The sequence below is a fragment of the Arvicola amphibius genome, chromosome 1 (assembly GCF_903992535.2).
Source record: "Arvicola amphibius chromosome 1, mArvAmp1.2, whole genome shotgun sequence".
Taxonomy (NCBI): domain Eukaryota; kingdom Metazoa; phylum Chordata; class Mammalia; order Rodentia; family Cricetidae; genus Arvicola; species Arvicola amphibius.
Genome location: NC_052047.1, coordinates 185,348,920 through 185,368,042, shown reverse-complemented (window position 1 = coordinate 185,368,042; position 19,123 = coordinate 185,348,920). Strand labels below are relative to the sequence as shown.

Here is a 19,123-nt window from a genome sequence, read left to right as displayed (position 1 = left end):
GAAAGGTGGGTGGTTAGGTCTGTCCCTGTGGCAGGTGAACCAGAAGCTGGAGAGGTCTCTCTGCTGATACCCTGAGCTCTCTGGCTTCAGGAAAGAAAGGATTCTCCATTCCTGCACCTTCCTGGTCCCACTCATCCACCTGGTGTACGTTGCTTCTTTCTACTTCCAGGCAGTGCCAACAAGAGCATTTCCTCTCCTGTTTTCAGGTATGGCCGTTGGCCTCGGGCCGGCTGGGGCAGTGCTTACACACCATCCAGACTGAAGACCGAGTCTGGTCCATTGCCATCAGCCCGTTACTCAGGTAAGGGAGACATGTTTGGGTTTTTGTCTCACACAAGAATGTTTTCATTTCATTAGGTCAGATAAGCTAGAGAGAGTTTCCCTAGTATATTCTAGGTTTCTGTGAACCGGTCTCCTGGAGACTTGAACACTTTCCAGAGACTTGAGGGCTTTTCACATACTTGTGGAACTGAGATAACCTTTCCTGAGCATCCAAAGAGAAATGTTAAGGCAAAGATACCATCCTGGAATGTAGTCGAGGGGTCAGTGTTACCTTTCTGGAGCAGATGTCCTTTGGGGTTGCTCTAAAGCAAAGGCTTCTCAGTATACCTGAGAGTAACAGCAGCAGCTAGCCTGCTGTCGTGACTCATCTCTGCTTCGTCCCCTGGAAATGTCTTCTGGAGTATCTCTTACAGGCTCTGGGTATCAGGAGAGTCGGGGTTTGGGCCTGCCGCCTGGGCCCTGGTCTGTGTGTGAGGGACAGAAACAATGACAACTGTAATGGGAGTGCAGCTCTCTTTTGTTACTTTGTTTGTGTGGTGTTTGGCCTGTGTACCACGTGTGTGTCTGTGCCATGGAGACCAGGAGAGGGTGTTGTACCACGTGTGTGTCTGTGCCATGGAGACCAGGAGAGGGTGTTGTACCACATGTGTGTCTGTGCCATGGAGACCAGGAGGGGGGTGCTGCCCCTGGAACTGCAGTTACAGATCACTGTGAACTACCATGTGGGTAAAGAATCAAGCCCAGGTCCTCTGGAAGAGCAGCCAGTGCTCTTCACTGCTGAGCCATCTCGCCAGGCCTACCTTTTTTTTTTTTTTAAACAAGCAAACAAAAATAAAAAACGAAACAAGTCTTGCTGTGTGGCTGAGACCAGTTTAAAACTCACTATGTAGCTCTGATTGGCCATGAACTAGTTAGTGATCTTTCTGCCTCAGCCTCCCAATGGCTGGGATTCCAAGTGCAAGACACTAAATGCAGCCGTTTCTTCAGCTTTAACTGGCCAGGTATGTTGGCACATGCCTGTAAGCCCAGCATTTAAGGGGCTAAGCAGGAAAATCAACCATGAACTTGAGACCAGGTTGATCTATAAGGGCAGTCCTAGACCAGCCTTGGCTATGGAGTGAGACCCTATTTTGAAAACAAACAAATAAACAAAACAAAACATCCAAAAGCAAAATAAAAAAACTAAAACTGGAGAATATGAGCCAGTGAGCTTTGCATCCTGGCTTCTATTATCTTGGTTATTATTAAAAATATTTTATTGACTAACAGTCATTGTATGTAATATTGAGTTTCATGAGACAGTTTCTTTCAGATATATCATGTACTTTTATCTAGGCTTTTTAAAAATATTTTGTGTGTATGGGTATTTTGGTTGTGTGTATCTCTGTATATTACATAGATACAGTGCCCCCGAGGCCAGAAGAAGGTGTTGAATCCCGTGGGAGTGGAATTACAGATGGTTATGAGCCACCATGTGGGTGCTGAGGATCAAACCTAGGTCCTCTGTAAAGAGCAGTCAAGGCTCTTAGCTGATGAACCATTGCTCTAGCACTTATCTAGGTTATCTTGAACCAAGGCAGGGCATCTCTCTTCCTCAGTGGGGTTCAGACACTTTTCTATAGTTGAACTGTAATGGAAGTTAGTAGAGTCTGACTGCGTGTACTTCCTTGATGCTTCCCATCCCACCTGAGTGGACCTGGGAAAGCAATAGGGCTGCCTACCTCCACCACCTGATTAAGTCGGTTGCTTGTTTTTATAAGCAAGTTGGTGCCCTTTTGCTCAGCCCCCTTCAGCCTCTTTCTCCTCACCTCATGGAGCCTGTACCCCTCCTCTTGTTCTCTTCTACAACTCCCTTTCAATTTTTTCCTTCCTAAGAATTAGAGCTGATTAGCCACGTCATTAATTCTTCAATTTGACGGCTGATATAGCAGGACCTGAAACACATTGCTGACCCCAGAGAATGGAGACCCCATTCCTTAGCATATTGACGATGGGAGAAGTTAATTAAAATTCCACAGAGCAGAGGTGTCGGCTAACCTATAAACCTGTCGCTTTTCAGAACAAATCATTCCAGCATCTTAGGAAGGAGGAAAGGGAAGACCAGCAGGGAGTGGAGAAGCCAAGTGTGGGAGCTCTGGGCGGGGAAGAATGGAGCTGGCCAGCTTTGTCTCCTCTGCAGTTTCTTCCTAACGCACCCTCTGAAAGCTTATTAGCTTATTTGCCGGGCTCGTGTGTCTGTGGGCTGGATATGTGTGGGGACTTAAGGGAGGCAAGTGGGAGGTGACAAGTGTGCTGGTAACTTTGTCTTGGTGATCACTTTCGGCTTTGGCTTCAGGAGGCTGGAGTAGGCTTGTTGGTAGAAGGGACTCTGGCTAGAGATTGGCCATGTACTTGCTACTCGTTCATTGAGGCTGAAGTGTATATATATGGGCTGTTCCCTACACCTCAGCCTTATAGTCTTCTACTCTCTCAACAAAGAAAGACCATAGAACACCTATTGCAGATGGTGTCTATAAGAGAAGTTGAGAATGGAATTTACCTTCCTAATTAAAAGGCTTTTCAGATCTGAGTAACTGAGTTTGAATTTTCTGGACATAACGTGGAGACTGACCACAGGCAAGGCCATGACTTTGTAATGTTATTCTGACTGTGCCCTGAGTACTACACTTCTAGCCGATAGCCACTGCTAGCCAGCTGCTCTCTGTGAAAACCCTCTGCTAAGTCCCTTTTGGGTCCCTTTATGCTTTCTTAACATTATTCTTCAATCTTCTTGGTGTATTTTCTTAGTCCTGAATGAGTATTTTGTCCATTGTTGGCTGGCTGTTTAGTGTTGACTATGAAGTTTCCTTAATTTCATAGATGATGTATTGAGCTCTGTTTGAGTTTGCTTTGTTTTTTTTAATTTTCTTTCTTTCTTTCTTTCGTTCTTTCCTTTCTTTCTTTCTTTCTTTTTTTTTTTTTTTTTTTTTTTTTGAGATGGGGTTTCTCTGTGTAACAGTCCTGGCTATCCTGGAACTCACTTTGTAGACCTGACTGGCCTTGAACTCACAGAGATCTTAAAAGCATGGACTCCACCACCACCCGGCCGTGTTTGCTTTGTTTTTTGAGACAGGGTCTTACTATGGAGCCCTGACTGGCCTGGAGCTCACAGAGCTCTGCCTGCCTGTGCCTCCCTAGGTCTGGGATTACAGAAGTGAGCCACCGTGTGTAAAGCACCAAGTCTGTGAGTCTAGGGCAGGGGCCCTGGAGATTTAAACACACACATAGACAGAGACGTGGGGATACGGGTGATCCTTGAGACAAGAATACCAAGAATGCCCCCTTTACTGTGTGCCAGGGCAGCTGATATAAGGATCCTTAACTGATAGCCACGCCCCAGCCAAACCCACCAGAAACTACTCCCCTGCCATCAAGAACTCCCGAGGGTCTCGTGCTCAGAGCAACTGCAAACACAGGAAAACAAGTTGTTTTGCTCAGCGCAGCTGTAAGCATTGGAAAAACAAGTTATTTATAGGAAATTTAGGGTCTGGGGTTCCATAGCCCCAAATAACCATGCCTGGCAGACTCTCGTTTATATTTCATTTATTTATTTGTGTGAGTGTGTCAGTGCATGTGTGTGTGCGTGTATGTGTGCCGTGGTGCACATGTGAAAGTCATAGAACAATTTTCAGCAGTTATTTTTGACCTTCCACTATCTAGGTCCCAGGAATAAACTCAGGTTGGACTCTCTTAAAAGCTTGTGTTGGGAATTCTGACTTTAAACTAGACATCCGGGACATGGGCTGGGGTAATTATTGTCCCCCCCTTTTTGTATATTCAAAGAATACACTGGACTAGGATCTTTTTTCTGTATTATTAAGTCCATCTCTGTCCACTTTGTCCATGACTTTGAGCCTTTAAAAAAAAAGTCCATCCAGCTGGCATGCTGGCACATGTCTTTAGGAAGCACTCTAGAGGCAGAGGCAGAGGCAAGTGGGTTTCTATGAATTCTAGACTAGCCAATGCTGCATCAGAGTACCCTGTCTCAAACAAAACAAAAAATTCATCTATTCTTTTAACCCAGGAGGTAACAACTTTCACCTTCAAGGTCTGTTCTTTAGAGCTGTCTAGGAGATACTGTCTCCTTGCCTGCTACTATTGAGTGGCTCTAGACAAATCATTTCCTTTTTCTGTGCTCTCTTTACAGACATGACTAGATTACCGAGACAATGACCTGAAAGAATATATAGATATAGCTATAGGTAATCTATCTATCTATCTATCTATCTATCTATCTATCTATCTATCTATCTATCTATCTATCTGTCTATCTAGGATGGTGCTGGTTCACACCTTAATCCTGAGGCAGGAGGATCTCTGTGAGTTCAAAGCTAGCCTGGTCTACAAAGCAGATTTAATCTGGAGGCAGAGGCAGGAGACTCTCTGTGAGTTCAAAGCTAGCCTGGTCTACAAAGCAAATTCCAGAACAGCCAGAGCTGTTACACAGAGAAACCTTGTCTCAAAAAAAAAAGTATAAAGACTGAAAAGCTCTACTTCTTATAGTCACATATCAGCTCCCTCACCGTCTTATCTAATGAAGACTGGAAAGCTCTAAGTCTTGTCGTGGCACGTCAGCTCCCTCATCTAATGAAGCATCCGCTTTGTGCTCAGTTGCTTTCAAGCCTGTTTCATAGGCTTCCCTGGCTTCTGCTGCCCGTCTGCCCAGCAGTCATACTGCTCTTTTGTAGTCTTCTTGAGGTGGAGTCTCCCCAGGAATCTCTCTTCCTTTTTCTCTTTCTTTTGAAGTGATCCTCAATGGCTGCCTTCTGTCACCTCCCTGCTACTGGTCCTGTTGAATGTGTTTGTCAGTCACTGAGTGGCATGGTGCTGGACCCTTATGAATAGCATGAAGGGCTGTGAGTAGCCGCTAAGGATAAGTCCTCCATTTTCCGTTGCTGCTTCCTTGAGAAGCTGGAAGGAATCTGGGCAGCGAGGAGATCTTGCTCTGCTTTTTCTCGATTATTGTTTTTTTTCTGTTAAAAATAATTAGTCCTGTGCACTTTATTGTTGATGCTCTTGGTTTTTCCCTCTTCTTTTCACATGTTTGTACTCAGGCACTTTCAGCATGAAATACATACAGACCCTCAAACTCCAGGCCTAACAGGAGTCACTTTTAATTAAGAGAAAGCAGGAATCCTGACCTGTGTCTAGGTATCACTTCTCCTTCTTTCTGTGGGTTTGAAATTTTAATCTGTAAGCAGTTGTGGAAGGTGACATTTAATACCAGTTGTGTGCTCAAAGCTGTGTTGGTTTACTTCATTTTTTGTTTTCCAGATGGTTTCTCTGTGTAGCCCTGGCTGTCCTGGAACTCACTTTGTAGACCAGGCTGGCCTTGAACTCATAGCTCCATCTGCTTCTGCTTCTGGAGTGCTGGAACTAAAGGTGTATAACACCACTGCCCAGCTCAAGGCTATGTTTACTCGAAAAAATACTAAAAGAAATAGTAGGTTTCAAAGAAAGGTTGCAGGCAAGGACTTTTTCCTTTGATTCCCACACATCCTTCTTATCCTGTTGTCAAGACTCAGGTCTTATGAATGGAGGCCTGTTCTGTAGAGGAAGTTCCTACCTCTAACCGTTGGGTGAACAAGAGGAAATAAAAAAAGGTACACACTGTTCCTAGAACAATCGTCTGTGACTTCCACAGTTGGGTGGCAGAAAAGCATTATACATGATCTCAGATATAGCTCCTAAGGTCACTGTGAATTCTGAGTATTTTTTTTTTACAGTCATGGAGGCTTTTTATTTCCGTGTTTTACATCTCTAGAAAAAGAACCCAAGGATTTCCCCTCCTGTGTGTTTTGTCTTGCCTCTTTGACCATGATGCCAACTGAGGTTGTCAGAACAATGAAGCCAGACCGATGGGATAGGAGCAGATTGTTCTGCCATTTTTCTAGGTCACTCCACACTTGTTCAGCCTCACTGCCTGTGAGGTTCACTATGATTTCCCAGCTCTGCGGTCATCAATCTAACATTGCTTCATCATCACAGTTGGGAACTGGATGATGACTTTAAGCAGGCCTGATGATGACCTGCATCTGACTCTCTTCCCAGCATGGTTAATGCTCTTGGAGTATCAGCCAGGACATTCATACGTACCATGGTGACTGCACAGGAAGATGGCAGAAAGAGACTCTGAATACTTTTATATGACTAGTACAGATTAATATATTTTTTAAAAGATTTATTTATTTATTATATATAGTGTTCTTTTCCTGTGTATGCCTGCAGGCCGGAAGAGGGCACCAGATCAGATTAATATATTTTATCACTACTTAAAAGTTATTTCTAGGGCTGGAGAGATGGCTCAGAGGTTAAGAGCATTGCCTGCTCTTTCAAAGGTCCTGAGTTCAATTCCCGGCAACCACGTGGTGGCTCACAACCATCTGTAATGGGGTCTGGGGCCCTCTTCTGGCGTGCAGGCATACATGCAGAATATTGTATACATAATAAATAAATAAATAAATAAATATTTTTTAAAAAGTTATTTCTACCTGAATGAAGTTAGTAAATATTCAAGAACAATACAAAACTTTTTAAAAAATTTTTGTTTTTGTTGTTTTCAAGACAGGGTCTCACTATATAGTTCTGGCTGGCTTCAAACTCACAGAGACCCACCTGCTTCTGTCTCCCAAGTAGTGGGATTAAAGGCGTGCACTAGTACACCCAGCCCTACAAAACTATTTATAAGACTCAATCCTTATTGAAAGTGGGATGGAGAGATAGCTTAGTGATTAAGAGCACTGGCTGCTCTTCTAGAGGACCCAGGTCTGATCCCAGCTCCTACATGGTAGCTCACCACCATCTGTAACTCCAGTCCCAGGCTCTTTGAAAGCCTCTGTGGGAGCCCAGAAACACTGTTTGGTGTCCAGACTTGACATAGGGCCTGGTGGGGAAGGCCACATGTGAGAGAGGCCTCAGACCTACTCAAGTAAATGCTTCTGCCATTCTGGGAACGCACATACACAGGCCCTTGGTTTTCTGGACCCCTCCATCCTGCAGTTGGGACCTGGGTTGAAATGAATCTGTTTGCTTGGAAGGAGAAGGGAGATAAATATGTAGCTCTCCCTTTCTCTGAAGACATCATATCTATTTTCCTGAAAGGGAAAAAAAAAAAGGTACTCGGTAGAGCCCTTGCCTCTCTGTGAGCACCTCTGCTGCCGTGTGGGCTAGTGTGGTCAGGACGGCTTCCCACATTCTTGGGCTTTAATCCCTTCTCTCCTGCTTCTGACATCAGGGAAATATATGAGTGGTATAGGTGTAGAAACTTGACTTACTGTGTTATTAAATATACAATGTAATTTTGTGTGCTGTGGTGGCCTGTTTGTTTTGGGGGGGATTAGTCCAAGTCTGCATGAAATGTACCGATTCAAATTTGTAAAGTGAGTTGTGGCCTCTGGGGGGTTTTGATGGCGAAGCTGCTCCTTCTTGCTTCATTTATCCCAGGGGTGAGGGTGGGTCTGGAAGGAAAGCCAGCACTGTGCACCATTTGGCAGTGGGTGGCGGTACTGGGAGAGCAGGGTGTTTGTTCAGCAGCTACAGGCTTTACAGTGTGCCATGTGTGGTAGATGCCATCACTAGCCTGCTGAAGTACATCTTTCTTTACTGAAGGGTAATTGCATGTGGAGTGTGCTCGGACAGTTTGAGAGCTGGACAGAGGCAGTTTCAGTGTGGGTTCCTCTGATTCTCTTCTCTGCACTGCTGCTGTTTTCTGGACCTGGGCACCACAGCTCACTCAGTGCTTTGAGGGGGAGAAGAGTCAAATGTGAGGAGTTTGTCTGTAGGTTTTCCTTCTGGTTGGTGATGAACTGATATATATGAAGGGGATCTCCAGCCTTGAGACGCTGAAGAAAGGGGAACAAAATGACTGGAGTGCTCCATCTCGTAACTTCTCCTGGTGGCTTAGGTGGACTATGGTGGCTTAAGGGCCTTCCTTCTCTCCTTCCTTCCTTCCTTCCTTCCTTCCTTCCTTCCTTCCTCCCTCCCTCCCTCCCTCCCTTCCTCCCTTTCTCCCTTCCTTCTTTCCTCCTTTGGAATGCCTCCTTTGGGGCCCCGAGGAACGAAGGAGTTAGGCAGGAATGTCTTGTCCTGCTTTGTCAGACAGCCAGACACAGGAGGGGGTGTCCCTTGAAGATGAGAGTCAGAGTTTACAGGAGGACACTGGAGGGTCTGGTGTGGCAGGAGGAAGAGAGAAGCCTTGAGTCATACTAGGTGGCGCACGGCTCCAGCTAGAAATGTGATGACGTTGTCAGGCATTAGTGTGTGTGGTGGGGGCATCCCACTGGGTCAGCCCTGATGTGTCTTCAGCTCTGCCCTCCATCTTGGTGTTCACTGCCTATGCACATTTAAGCCTCGTGGAGCATCATTGTCACCAATACGAAGGACCAAATACTGGGGTTGGTTTCAGTTCCTCAGGACTCTGGATTTCAGCCATTCCTCAGGGCAGGATGAGACCCGTAATGAGCTGCTTGCTGGTCTGAAAGTCCAGCCCCCTCTATGCCTGGCGGGCTCAGAACCCATTTTTAGGAGCAGATTCTTGCCTGGCAAATGTGGTTAGCTCACTTGTCAAGAACTGACTTAAAGAAACTGCCTTAAATAAAACACTACAAATAGCAACCGGCCACTACAGGAGGCTAGATCATGTGTGTAAGAGTTGACGCATTGAAGCTGTGTCCCTACAGCAGAGATCCAGCCCCATTCCCCAGCCTCAGTATCAGTAGCTTTTTCTTTTAGATTTATTTTTATTTTTAATCAGGTGTGTGTGTGTGTGTGTGTGTGTGAGAGAGAGAGAGAGAGAGAGAGAGAGAGAGAGACAGAGACAGACAGAGAGAGAGACAGAGACAGACAGAGAGAGAAAGAGAGAGAGAGATAGAGAGAGAGAGAGAGAGACAGAGAGACAGAGACAGACAGAGAGAGAGACACAGAGAGAGACAGAGACAGAGAGAGAAAGAGAGAGAGAGAGAGAGAGAGAGAGAGAGAGAGAGAGAGAGAGAGAGAGAGAGCCATAGACACTGGATCCCCTGGAGCTGGAGTCCCAGGTAGCAGTGAGCCACCTGACATGAGTGCTGGGAATCAAACCCAGGTCCTGTGGAAGAGTAGTGTGTGCTCTTCTTTTCTGCTGAGCCATTTCTCCAGCTCCCTGCTGTTCTTCCTGTCTCTGATGTCTTCCCTTTTCTCCAACCTCAATTCTTTCCTCTTCCTCTTACTTCTCTGCTCTTCTGTTCTTTTCCCAGTACTGCTGAAGAATCGCTGTTATCTGTGTGCAGAGCAGGCAGATCTCCTAAGAGTTCAAGGTCAGCCTGGTCTGCATAGTGAGTTCCAGGACAGCCAGAGCTACACAGTGAGATCCTGTCCCACAAAAACTAAACAAACAAACAAAAGCTATTATCTTATTAGCTTATTGAACTAGATGGGAGGATCAGATGGGTAGGTGGTGCAGTGGTTAGTTCTCAAGTGGAGGCTCAAGAGGATCCAAGGGAAACGAATGGACAAGAGGAATGGATTCTGGTGTTACTATTATTATAGTGAAGTAGCATTAGTCTACACTGATTTATGATACATTTCAAAATTACTGGAAGAGTCAGAAGTTTTCTTTAATTTTTTGAGCTAGGATCTCACAGTGTACACTGGCTGTCTTGGAACTCCCTATGTAGAGCAAACTGGCTTCAGACCCACTGAGATCTGCTAGTCTCTGCCTCCCCTACTGTGATTAGAGGAGTGCACCACGATGCTTTGGTATCAGAAGGTTTCTAATACATAGAAGGTTTGATCACTATCCTTGTACAAACATATCAGGTTATTTTACTGTCTCCTGTAGATCTATACAGCTCTGAGTGTCAGTTAAAAACTAAAATGCAAAGAGAGCTGCAGAGTGTGGGATCGGTGTCCTCCCTCCTACTCTCTGTGCCACCTTTCCTCAGTGCTGCCCTGGCTGCTGTGTGCAGTGTGCCTGTGTTTATCTTTCTTTGATCAGTGTTCTACTGACAGATAATTCAGCAGTCACATCCCAAGGTGGAAGCATGGTGTTAATGTTAAAATTAGGTGTTTTTCTTCCTTTTCTCTCTCTCTTTCCCCCTTTTCCTCTTTAAACTTCAGTGGGTGAGAGAGGGAGGTGGGAGGGTAAAGGGGAGCCATAAATCCTAAGACCGTTGTAGCTGTTCTCTGAGCAGCCAGGAAGCCTCTGAAGTCGCCACAGCACTTTCATTAACATTTAAATTAAGGGTTTGTTTTCCAGGCTGTTTTATAGGCTGGGACCTTTCATGGCCTGTCACATGCAGTACCCACCCCCTTCCCCAAGCAAGTGTGTAATTGTAGCCCCTGCTCTATCCTAACTCTGGCTTGTAGCCGGAGCTTCAAAGGGAGTTGTTGGGGTGAAGCTTGTGGCATACAAGCTATGACAGCTGGGGTATCATCCTCAGATGAAGGTGCTCTTGGGGCTCCAGCTCCTTTTCTCTGGCCTGTACTTTTCTTTGCCCTCTGCCACATTTTGTTCCCTTCGGCCATGGGCAGGTGGGAAGGATACCTCCATCTCTCTGGGCCTGGAAGCAGCCTTTCTAAAGATGTGACTCTCCATGCTTCTCCTTTTCCTCCTTTAGCCCTTTTAGCATCATGACACTCAGGGGTCACCATCTGCAAAACATGTACAATGTGATAAGGTGTTTTGATCCTAAGATGCACTTGCCTGCATAGACAGACAGGTGTGTGCCCGCCACATTCACTCACTAGTTCTCCATGCCATCTCTGCTGCAAAGTTTTCTGAGGTCTCTGTTCTTACAGATCTTGGTACTCAGGACAAGTGTCTCATCGTTTTTAAGGAATGCATTTGCACTGGGCGGTGGCACATACTTTTAATCCCAGCACTCGGGAGGCAAAGGCAGGTGGATCTCCGTGAGTTCGAGGCCAGCCTGGTCTACAGAGCTAGGACAGGCCCCAAAGCTACAGAGAAACCCTGTCTCGAAAAATCGAGGCGGGGAAGGAGTTCATTTGCATTGAAGCTTCCTTTCACCAGAATAAGGGGCAGCAGGAGGGTTTTGAAGACATCCCTGTCGTCTTTTTCTTTACTGTCAGTCTTCTCTTGGTCTGCAAACAGTAAGTGTGTGTGCCACATGCAGAAGGCATCCAGTGAGTCCACACCTCTGAGGCATCCTTCCCTCACTGAGTGTGAGAGAGACACTGGACTTTCTGTTGAGAAGCTGTGGTTTTCTTTCTTTTAGGGCATTGACTTCACTGTGTGAGACTACCTATTTCTTCCATACCTCACTAACCTACTCAAATCACCATGACTTATCTGTCAGGTGGAAGCTAGCTGAATGTCACCTACTCCTCCCAGGTAGCCTTGCCAACAGGTGGACACCCTCATGCCCTGGGGTCCTGCCCAAAGGGCATGAGGGAGGTGCTGGGAAGACCCCTCTGCAGGTGTTGCCCAGGCTCGGATTGCAGGCTGGTGCTCAGCCCTTGCCTGGTGGTGATTAATCTGGGACTCAGCCAGCAGAGGCTCACGCAGGGCAGCTTTGGTCCCTCACTGTGAAGACCTTTGGCTTAGAGACAGAATTGATCTCTGTAGCTTGCTTCGGCTTGGGGTTTGATCTGTCAAGGCTAAAGGGGAACCTGATGGTGGAGCGGAAGCTTCTAGCCCTGCCTGACTTACGGCACTGATCCGTCCCAGTGGCTTGTCAGGATGGTGCTCATATGTTTAAGGAGCTCTCTCCACCTGTTAGCTGTGACACTCTGACAGCCAGAATAGGGATCTTCAGGAAGGACACGTGCTTTTAGTCTCTTGAGCCAATGGGGCCTTAAGTGGTGTGGGGACTGGGAGCGAGTGAAAGGCCAGTGCCGGGCAGTGACGGATCAGGAGCAGGGTATGTTTGCTGAAGGTCACCCCATCCTTCCGCATTTAGGTGGTTCTCGGGCCATCCTGGTAGATTTTAATGTCACTTTAGAAGTCTTAGGTTCTTTACTCCATTTTACATTTTCTTTCTAAGGCCTCTCCTTAGCCCCCATCACTACTGCTTCCATCTTCTGAGTGCTAGTCCCTGGGTCCTCTTGCTGGCTGGTCGTGGAGCCAGTTGTCTCTCTCCCCTCCTCTAAGTTCAGAACAGACAAATATGCTCTGCTTGGTCATGGGCTTAGGGCCCGGCATAGGAATCCTGCTGGTACAATAGCTTCCTGTGTCTGCAACTCTCAGTGGGTTCATGATTATGCTGTTATACTTGGCAGGTGTGGTTTGAGCCCCAGGACCTGGGACATTCTTCTCATACATGGGGGAGATGGCCATCCGTGTGTTTACCAGCACTGGGATGGTGATGGGAGCTAGCTGCATGTAGAGATGTTGTGAATTACAGAAGTTTGTGTTGATTATCAATCTTTCTGTGCTAACTAGAATTTCTGTGCAAGATGACAAGAAAGAATGTATTTGCGCACTACCAAAAGCAATGGATTTATTTGGCTCTTTCTTCAGACCAGTTCTGTAAATAGATTGAATAACATCACAAGGCTAACCTTGTGCCTCTCTAGTACTTTATTGAAATACTAGAAATTTCTATCTAGAAATTTCAGATTGTGAGGTTTTGGGAAGAGGGGGTTCTCCTTCCTGTCTTGTGTAAGAAATGCCCGCCTGAGGGCAGCGGTGGTGCACACCTTTAATCCCAGCACTCAGGAGGTAGAGGCAGGTGGCTGTCTTGAGTTCCAGGACAGCCAGCTGGCTACACAGAAAAACCCTGTCTCAAAACAAAACAAAACAGCATGCCTGTTGCTGCATGTATAGTCTCTCTGTCTCTGGAGTACCCTGTTAAAGCAGAGTATGTAACATTCTTGCCTCTTTTCCTTTTGATGAATTAGTTTGTGAATCTGTTAATCTGTGTGTGGTACATGTGTGGGGTCAGAGGACTTGTGAAAGCTGGTGCTCTCCTTCTGCCATGTACGTCCTGGTGATGGGACTCAGGTTATTGGTCTTGGTGGTAAGCCCCTGTACCCACTGAGCCATCTCACTGGCCCACCCTTGCCTCTTTTCTAAGCTTCTCTTGCTTCTCTCCAGCCATGACATTTTAGTAGGTTATAGTGTGTAACCTGGTTTGTGTCACCTGTCAGAGAGACAGAAGGCCAGCTGAGGCGCTGTGAGGGCAACAGGAATAGAAGCAGGAGGGAGGTAAGGGCCAGGAGGTGCTGGCCCAGGAAATTGCTTTCTGTAGATTTCCTTTTTCATTATTTTCATTTCAAATAGAAAGCATGAACAAGCATCAAAAAGTCTGGGGAAGAGACATGGGTACCAGTTGGGCTACACTAACACGCAGAATGATCTGCAGGATCTGACTTTGCAGGAGAGAATCTCAAGTAATGAGAGAGAGTCTTTTTGTTTTTTTGTTTTTCGAGATAGGGTTTCTCTGTAGCTTTGGATCCTATCCTAGAACTAGCTCTTGTAGACAAGGCTGGCCTCAAACTTACAGAGATCCGCCTGCCTCTGCCTTCTGAGTGCTGGGATTAAAGGCGTGCACCACCACTGCCCGGCTAAGAGAGAATCTTTGAGGAGACTGAAAGAATTAAAAATCACAGGGCTGAGGACAGCAAGATGACTAGGTGGGCAAAGGTGCCATCAAGCCTAGTGACTTGAGCCCAATCCCTTGAACCCACATAGTAGGAGAAAATGGACTCCTACAAACTGTCCTCTGATGTGGGAGTCCACTCTTTGTGCTGTGATTCCCATTAATGAATAAAGAAACTGCCTTGGCCTGTTGATAGGGCAGAACTTAGGTAGGCGGAGAAAACTAAACTGAATGAGGGAGGAGGAAGGCAGAGTCGCCAGAGTCAGACATGCCAGATCTTTGCCGGTAAGCCACTGTCACGTGGCAATATACAGATTAATAGAAATGGGTTAAATTAAGATGTAAAAGTTAGTAAATAAGAAGCTAGAGCTAATGGGCCAAGCAGTGATTTAATCAATACAGTTTCTGTGTGATTATTTTGGTTCTGGGCAGCCGGGACAAACAAGCAGCCTCCCCCTGCAACAGTCCTCTGACCTCCACAGGCATGCTGTGGTACAAAGGACACTTCATGCCCTTACACACATACACAGACACAGAGACACATACACAGACACAGAGACACAGACACATACACACACACACACACACACACACACACACACACAATAAAAATGTTAAAAAAAAAATCGCAAGCTGGGGACATAGCTCATTTGTTTTGGACCTGAGTTTGATATCCAGAACCCATGTTAGAAGGAAGGGGTGGGAGTGGGGGTTGGGTGTGGCAGCATATTCTTATAACACTAGCACTGAGGAGATCACCTGGGCTAACTCTAACTGGCTAGTAGCCTGACCCACTTGGTGAGCTCTAGCCTATTGAGAAACTGTCTCAAAACACAAGGTAGATGGTGACTGAAGAATGACTTCTCAAGGTTTTATATGCACACTTACATCACCCCACTCAAGAGCACATACACAACTAAATTAAAACTATAGTTTTCTGTGATTCTTCTCTCATTCAGATTTGTCTCTGGCTCCATTTAGCTTGTCTTGCTTTCTTCTTTGTTCGTTACTGTGGCAAAGTCATGATCCAGCTTTAGAACATGGTCGTAGGATGGAGAACAGTAGCACTGTCTATAGTCAGAACACTCTAGGAAGCATACACACAGGCCCTGGGAACTGGAGCTTCCAGCTGAAGGCTGGTCAGCTTGTGTTCTAATGGCACCGACTTGTCTGTGAGAAGGCATTAAATAAAGCCAGGGCTCTTCCTAGTGTGCTGTCTGTGTTCTTGATGGCCTGAGTGAGCGTGGTGCCGCGAGGCCTTGTCCTCTCTCACTGTCCTTGCTTCTGCTCCTCTGTAGCATTCTGCTTCTAGGCTAGTGACATAGTGTATGCAGCCCTTGGATGCTATGGTGATGCTGCAGATCAGGGTAGACAATGGTAGCCACCACCTGCTATGCTGACACAGTAGAACAGCAGGCGAGAAGCTTTGTGTTGCCTTTTTTTTCTAGCTGATAAGCCAGCAAGAAACTTGAAGGCTGGGAGAAGCATTGAGGGAAGGCGGGCGGGTGTTGAGTATAAATGGACCTCAGTAATAGAAAACACTGCATAGCTACAGGCTTCTCTTTGCTTTCTTTGTGTGGGGCAGGCTAAGATGTGGCTCTTTCTGCCTCTGACCACACAAGTGATAAATGTACCTCTTTCTACCTGTTGCTATCATATGTCCTTTCCTTCCTTCTTTATAGATGAAGAATTTTATGGCCAGGTGGTGGTGCACGCCTTTAATCACATCACTCAGAAGGCAGAGGCAGGTGGATCTCTGTGAGTTCGAGGCCAGCCTGGTCTACAGAGTGAATTCCAGGACAGCCAAAGCTACACAGAGAAACCCTGTCTTGAAAAACAAAACAAAATAACATAAACAAAATTAAATTGTTTGCAGTGCTGAGGATGAAACACAGGGGCTGGTACATAGTGCCTTCCCATAGACCCATTATCAGATTCAAAGCACGGGACTTTTTAAGAGGGGAAGGGCTGGGTCTCATGTAGCTCATGCTGTCCTCAAACTTACTGTGTAGCAAGTTTGAATTCTTGATTCTTCTGTCTCTGCCTCCCAAGTGCTGGGGTTACAGTCATTTGCCACTGTTTTAGTTAGGGTAGCTTTGAAGAGACCCCATGATCAAGGGAAATCTTATAAAGGAAAACATTTAATTGGGACTTGATGTCGGATTTCCCTCTGTATTCTGCGATTACTATTAATGAATAAAAAAACTGCTTTGGACTTATAGCAGGGCAGAACTTAGGTAGGCAGGGAAGACAGAACTGAATGCTGGGAGAAAAGAGGCAGAGTCAGAGAGACACCATATAGCCCTGCCGGAGACAGACGCCAGAACTTTACCTGGCAAGCCACAGCCATGTGGCCATACACAGATGAATAGAAATGGGTTAAATTAATATGTAAGAGTTAGCCAATAAGAAGCTAGAGCTAATGGGCCAAGTAGTGATTTAATTAATACAGTTACTGTGTGATTATTTCTGGTCTAAGCTAGCCGGGCGGCCGGGAACCAGCAAGAGGCCTCCTTCCAACAGGGACTGACTTTCAGGTTCGGAGATTTAGTCCATTATCATGGTGGGATGCATGGTGGTATGTAGGTAGACATGTTGTTGGAGACAGAGCTGAGAGTTCTACATCTGGATCCACAGGCAGTAGGAAGAGAGAGAGACACTGGGTCTGGCTTGAGCATTTGAAACATCAAAGTTTACCCCCAGTGACACTTCCTCCAGCAAGGCCACATATTAAATAATGTCACTCTTTATGAGCTTGTGGGGGCCATTTTTATTCAAACCACCACAACCACCATTCCTGGTTCAGTTAAGGAGTTTTGAGGGCTGGAGAGATGGCTCAGAGGTTAAGAGCACTGGTTGCTCTTCTAGAGGTCCTGAGTTCAATTCCCAGCAACCACATGGTGGCTCATAATTATCTGTAATGAGATTTGGTGCCCTCTTTTGACCTTCAGGGATACATGCAGGTAGAACATTGTATACATAATAAATACATCTTTAAAAAAAAGGAATTTTGAGACTGTGGTTTTGTTTTTTTCAGTGTTGGAGATCAAACATGGGACATTACACATGCTAAGCAAGTGATCCACCACTGAACGATATACATAACTCTTTCAGATAAGGAATTTCAAAAGAGAAGTTAGCTCAAGTCTTGCCCTTGAGTAAGGCCTTTAGGGCCAAGTTCAAACTCTGGACTCTCGGGAGTACAGTCCCCTAATAGGCGGCTGCAGATTTAACTGCTCATCGCTGGCATTGACTTTTCATCCAGCACTATTATATTATGGCCTATAGATCCACAGAGAGCATGACCCTGAAATTTCCTTCCCCCGCGCGTGCATGGGTGTGCTTGAATACCAGGTCACAGGACAACTTCCACTTGTTAAGGCATAGTCTCTCTTGTTTCTATCACTGTACGTCTTGCTTTAGCTTAGTTGGCCTGGGAGATTATTCTGCCCACTCTGCCTTCCATCTCACCACTGCTGTAGAAATGCTAAGATTACAGATGTGCCCCCACATCTGACTCCTCCTTCCCTCCCTCTCTCCTTCCCTCCCTCCCTTCTTTCCTTTCTTTTTCTTTAATGATTTATTTTTATTATTGTTATTTTTATGTGCATTGATGTTTTACTAGCATGTAGCTCTGTGTGAGGGTGTTGGATCCCATGGGACTAGAGTTACAGATAGTTTGAGCCATCATATGGGTGCTGGGAATTGAACCCAGGTTCTTTGGAAAAGCAGCCAGTGTTTTGAACTGCTGAGCAGTCTCTCCAGCCCCCACACCTGACTTCAGTAAGGGTTCCCAGGACTGAACTCAGTTCAGCTGGCCAGTGTAGCAAGCACTCTGCAACCTCGCCCCCAGCCATCCATTCTACTCAGCAGAGCTCTCCCCCTGAGGCTCTGCTTTTACAAGATGCTTCTGTCTTTCCTGCTATCCTTGCTCTCCTGTTGAAGCCGCAGTGTTAGCTGTCCTGGTCTAGCCTGATCTCCTTCCCCCACTGGAAGAGAAGGAAAACAATGATTGGCATCCCTAGAGGAAGGTCAGCTGTAACATTTAGTAAAGCGGGAAGAACTCAGGAGTTAATGCATCAGAAATGTTCTCCTTTTTCTGTTTGTTTAATGCTTTTTAAGCGGCCGGAGTAAGTCAAGGTTGAGAATTTAAAATAATAATAATAATAATAATATAATAATAATAATAATAATAATAATAATAATAGAAAACCATATAGATTGTCCAAAGGATTTTTCTACTTGTAGAAGTTTGTGTCAGAAAAATCCTTCTGTTTAAGGGTGAGTCCAAGAAAAGTTAGAATTTTCAAATTATAAAATTGTATTAGATTGGCAGCAAGTATCAAAATATAAAGTTAAAAACCTTTTGCTACAAATTCTACTAGGTCTTTATCCTAAGGTAGTAACTAGACACAAGTACACAAAATACATGTAAAAGGACTTATATGAGGAGTACAACCTACCCACTTAGAGGATTTTGGTTAAATACTATCTATCCTTTAAAAGGATGAGGGGTGTGTGTGTGTGTGTGTGTGTGTATGTGTAAAAATTTGTTGACCCCCAAACATATCAAAATAGATTATGGAATAAAAACATGTCACAAAATAATATGATAGTTTCTTTAAATGAGTCAGGGTCTTTCTGTGTAGCCCTGGCTGCCCTGGAACTAGCTTTGTAGACCAGGCTGGCTCAAACTCACAGAGATCTACCTGCCTCTGCTTCCTGAGAGCTGGGATTAAAGGCATGTACCATTGTGTCTGGCTAAATTCACCCACTTAAAATGTACAGTTCCCTGACTTTTCACACAGTTTTTAGAGTTGTGCATCATAGTTCCGTTTCAGATCATTTACATCACCTCCCAAAGTGTGTATGTGTGAGAGATACACATGCCTATGTGTGCATGGGTGAAGGTCAGGAGTCAATATTGTGAGTCTTCCTTCATTGTTTTTTTATCTTATTGAGAACCTAGAGCTCGCTGTTTTGCTGGGCAAGCCCTTGGGATCTGCCTGTCTCCAGCCTCCAGGTATTGGGGTTGCGTATGGACTACAGTGCCTGGTTTTACATGGCAAACACTTTACACAGTGCGTATTTCCTCAGCTTCACTTGGTACCTTTTATGGAGAAAGAAATAAGTAAAAATGTTGAGTTTAAAAAAGAAAAAAGTATAAACTTCAGACAATTTTTCTCTGTCATGTGACTCTGAGAAAGTCCATCTTCTAGAATACTAAATGTTGCTCTGCTGGAGGTCACATGTCACATGGCATGTCT

General features: G+C 45.4%; 1 protein-coding gene and 1 pseudogene across 2 annotated transcripts in view; one reads left to right on the top strand and one right to left on the bottom strand.

Moving 5' to 3' along the window:
* Fbxw4 (F-box and WD repeat domain containing 4) overlaps positions 1 to 19,123 on the top strand; it is a 94,187-nt gene that overhangs the window by 31,370 nt on the left and 43,694 nt on the right. For both annotated transcript variants that reach the window (XM_038317175.1, XM_038317166.1), the window contains exon 5: positions 207 to 301. In XM_038317175.1, coding sequence (XP_038173103.1) covers positions 207 to 301 — 95 coding nt within the window. The remainder of the gene's footprint in view (positions 1 to 206; positions 302 to 19,123) is intronic.
* On the bottom strand, positions 6,082 to 6,432 carry LOC119805281 (annotated as a pseudogene).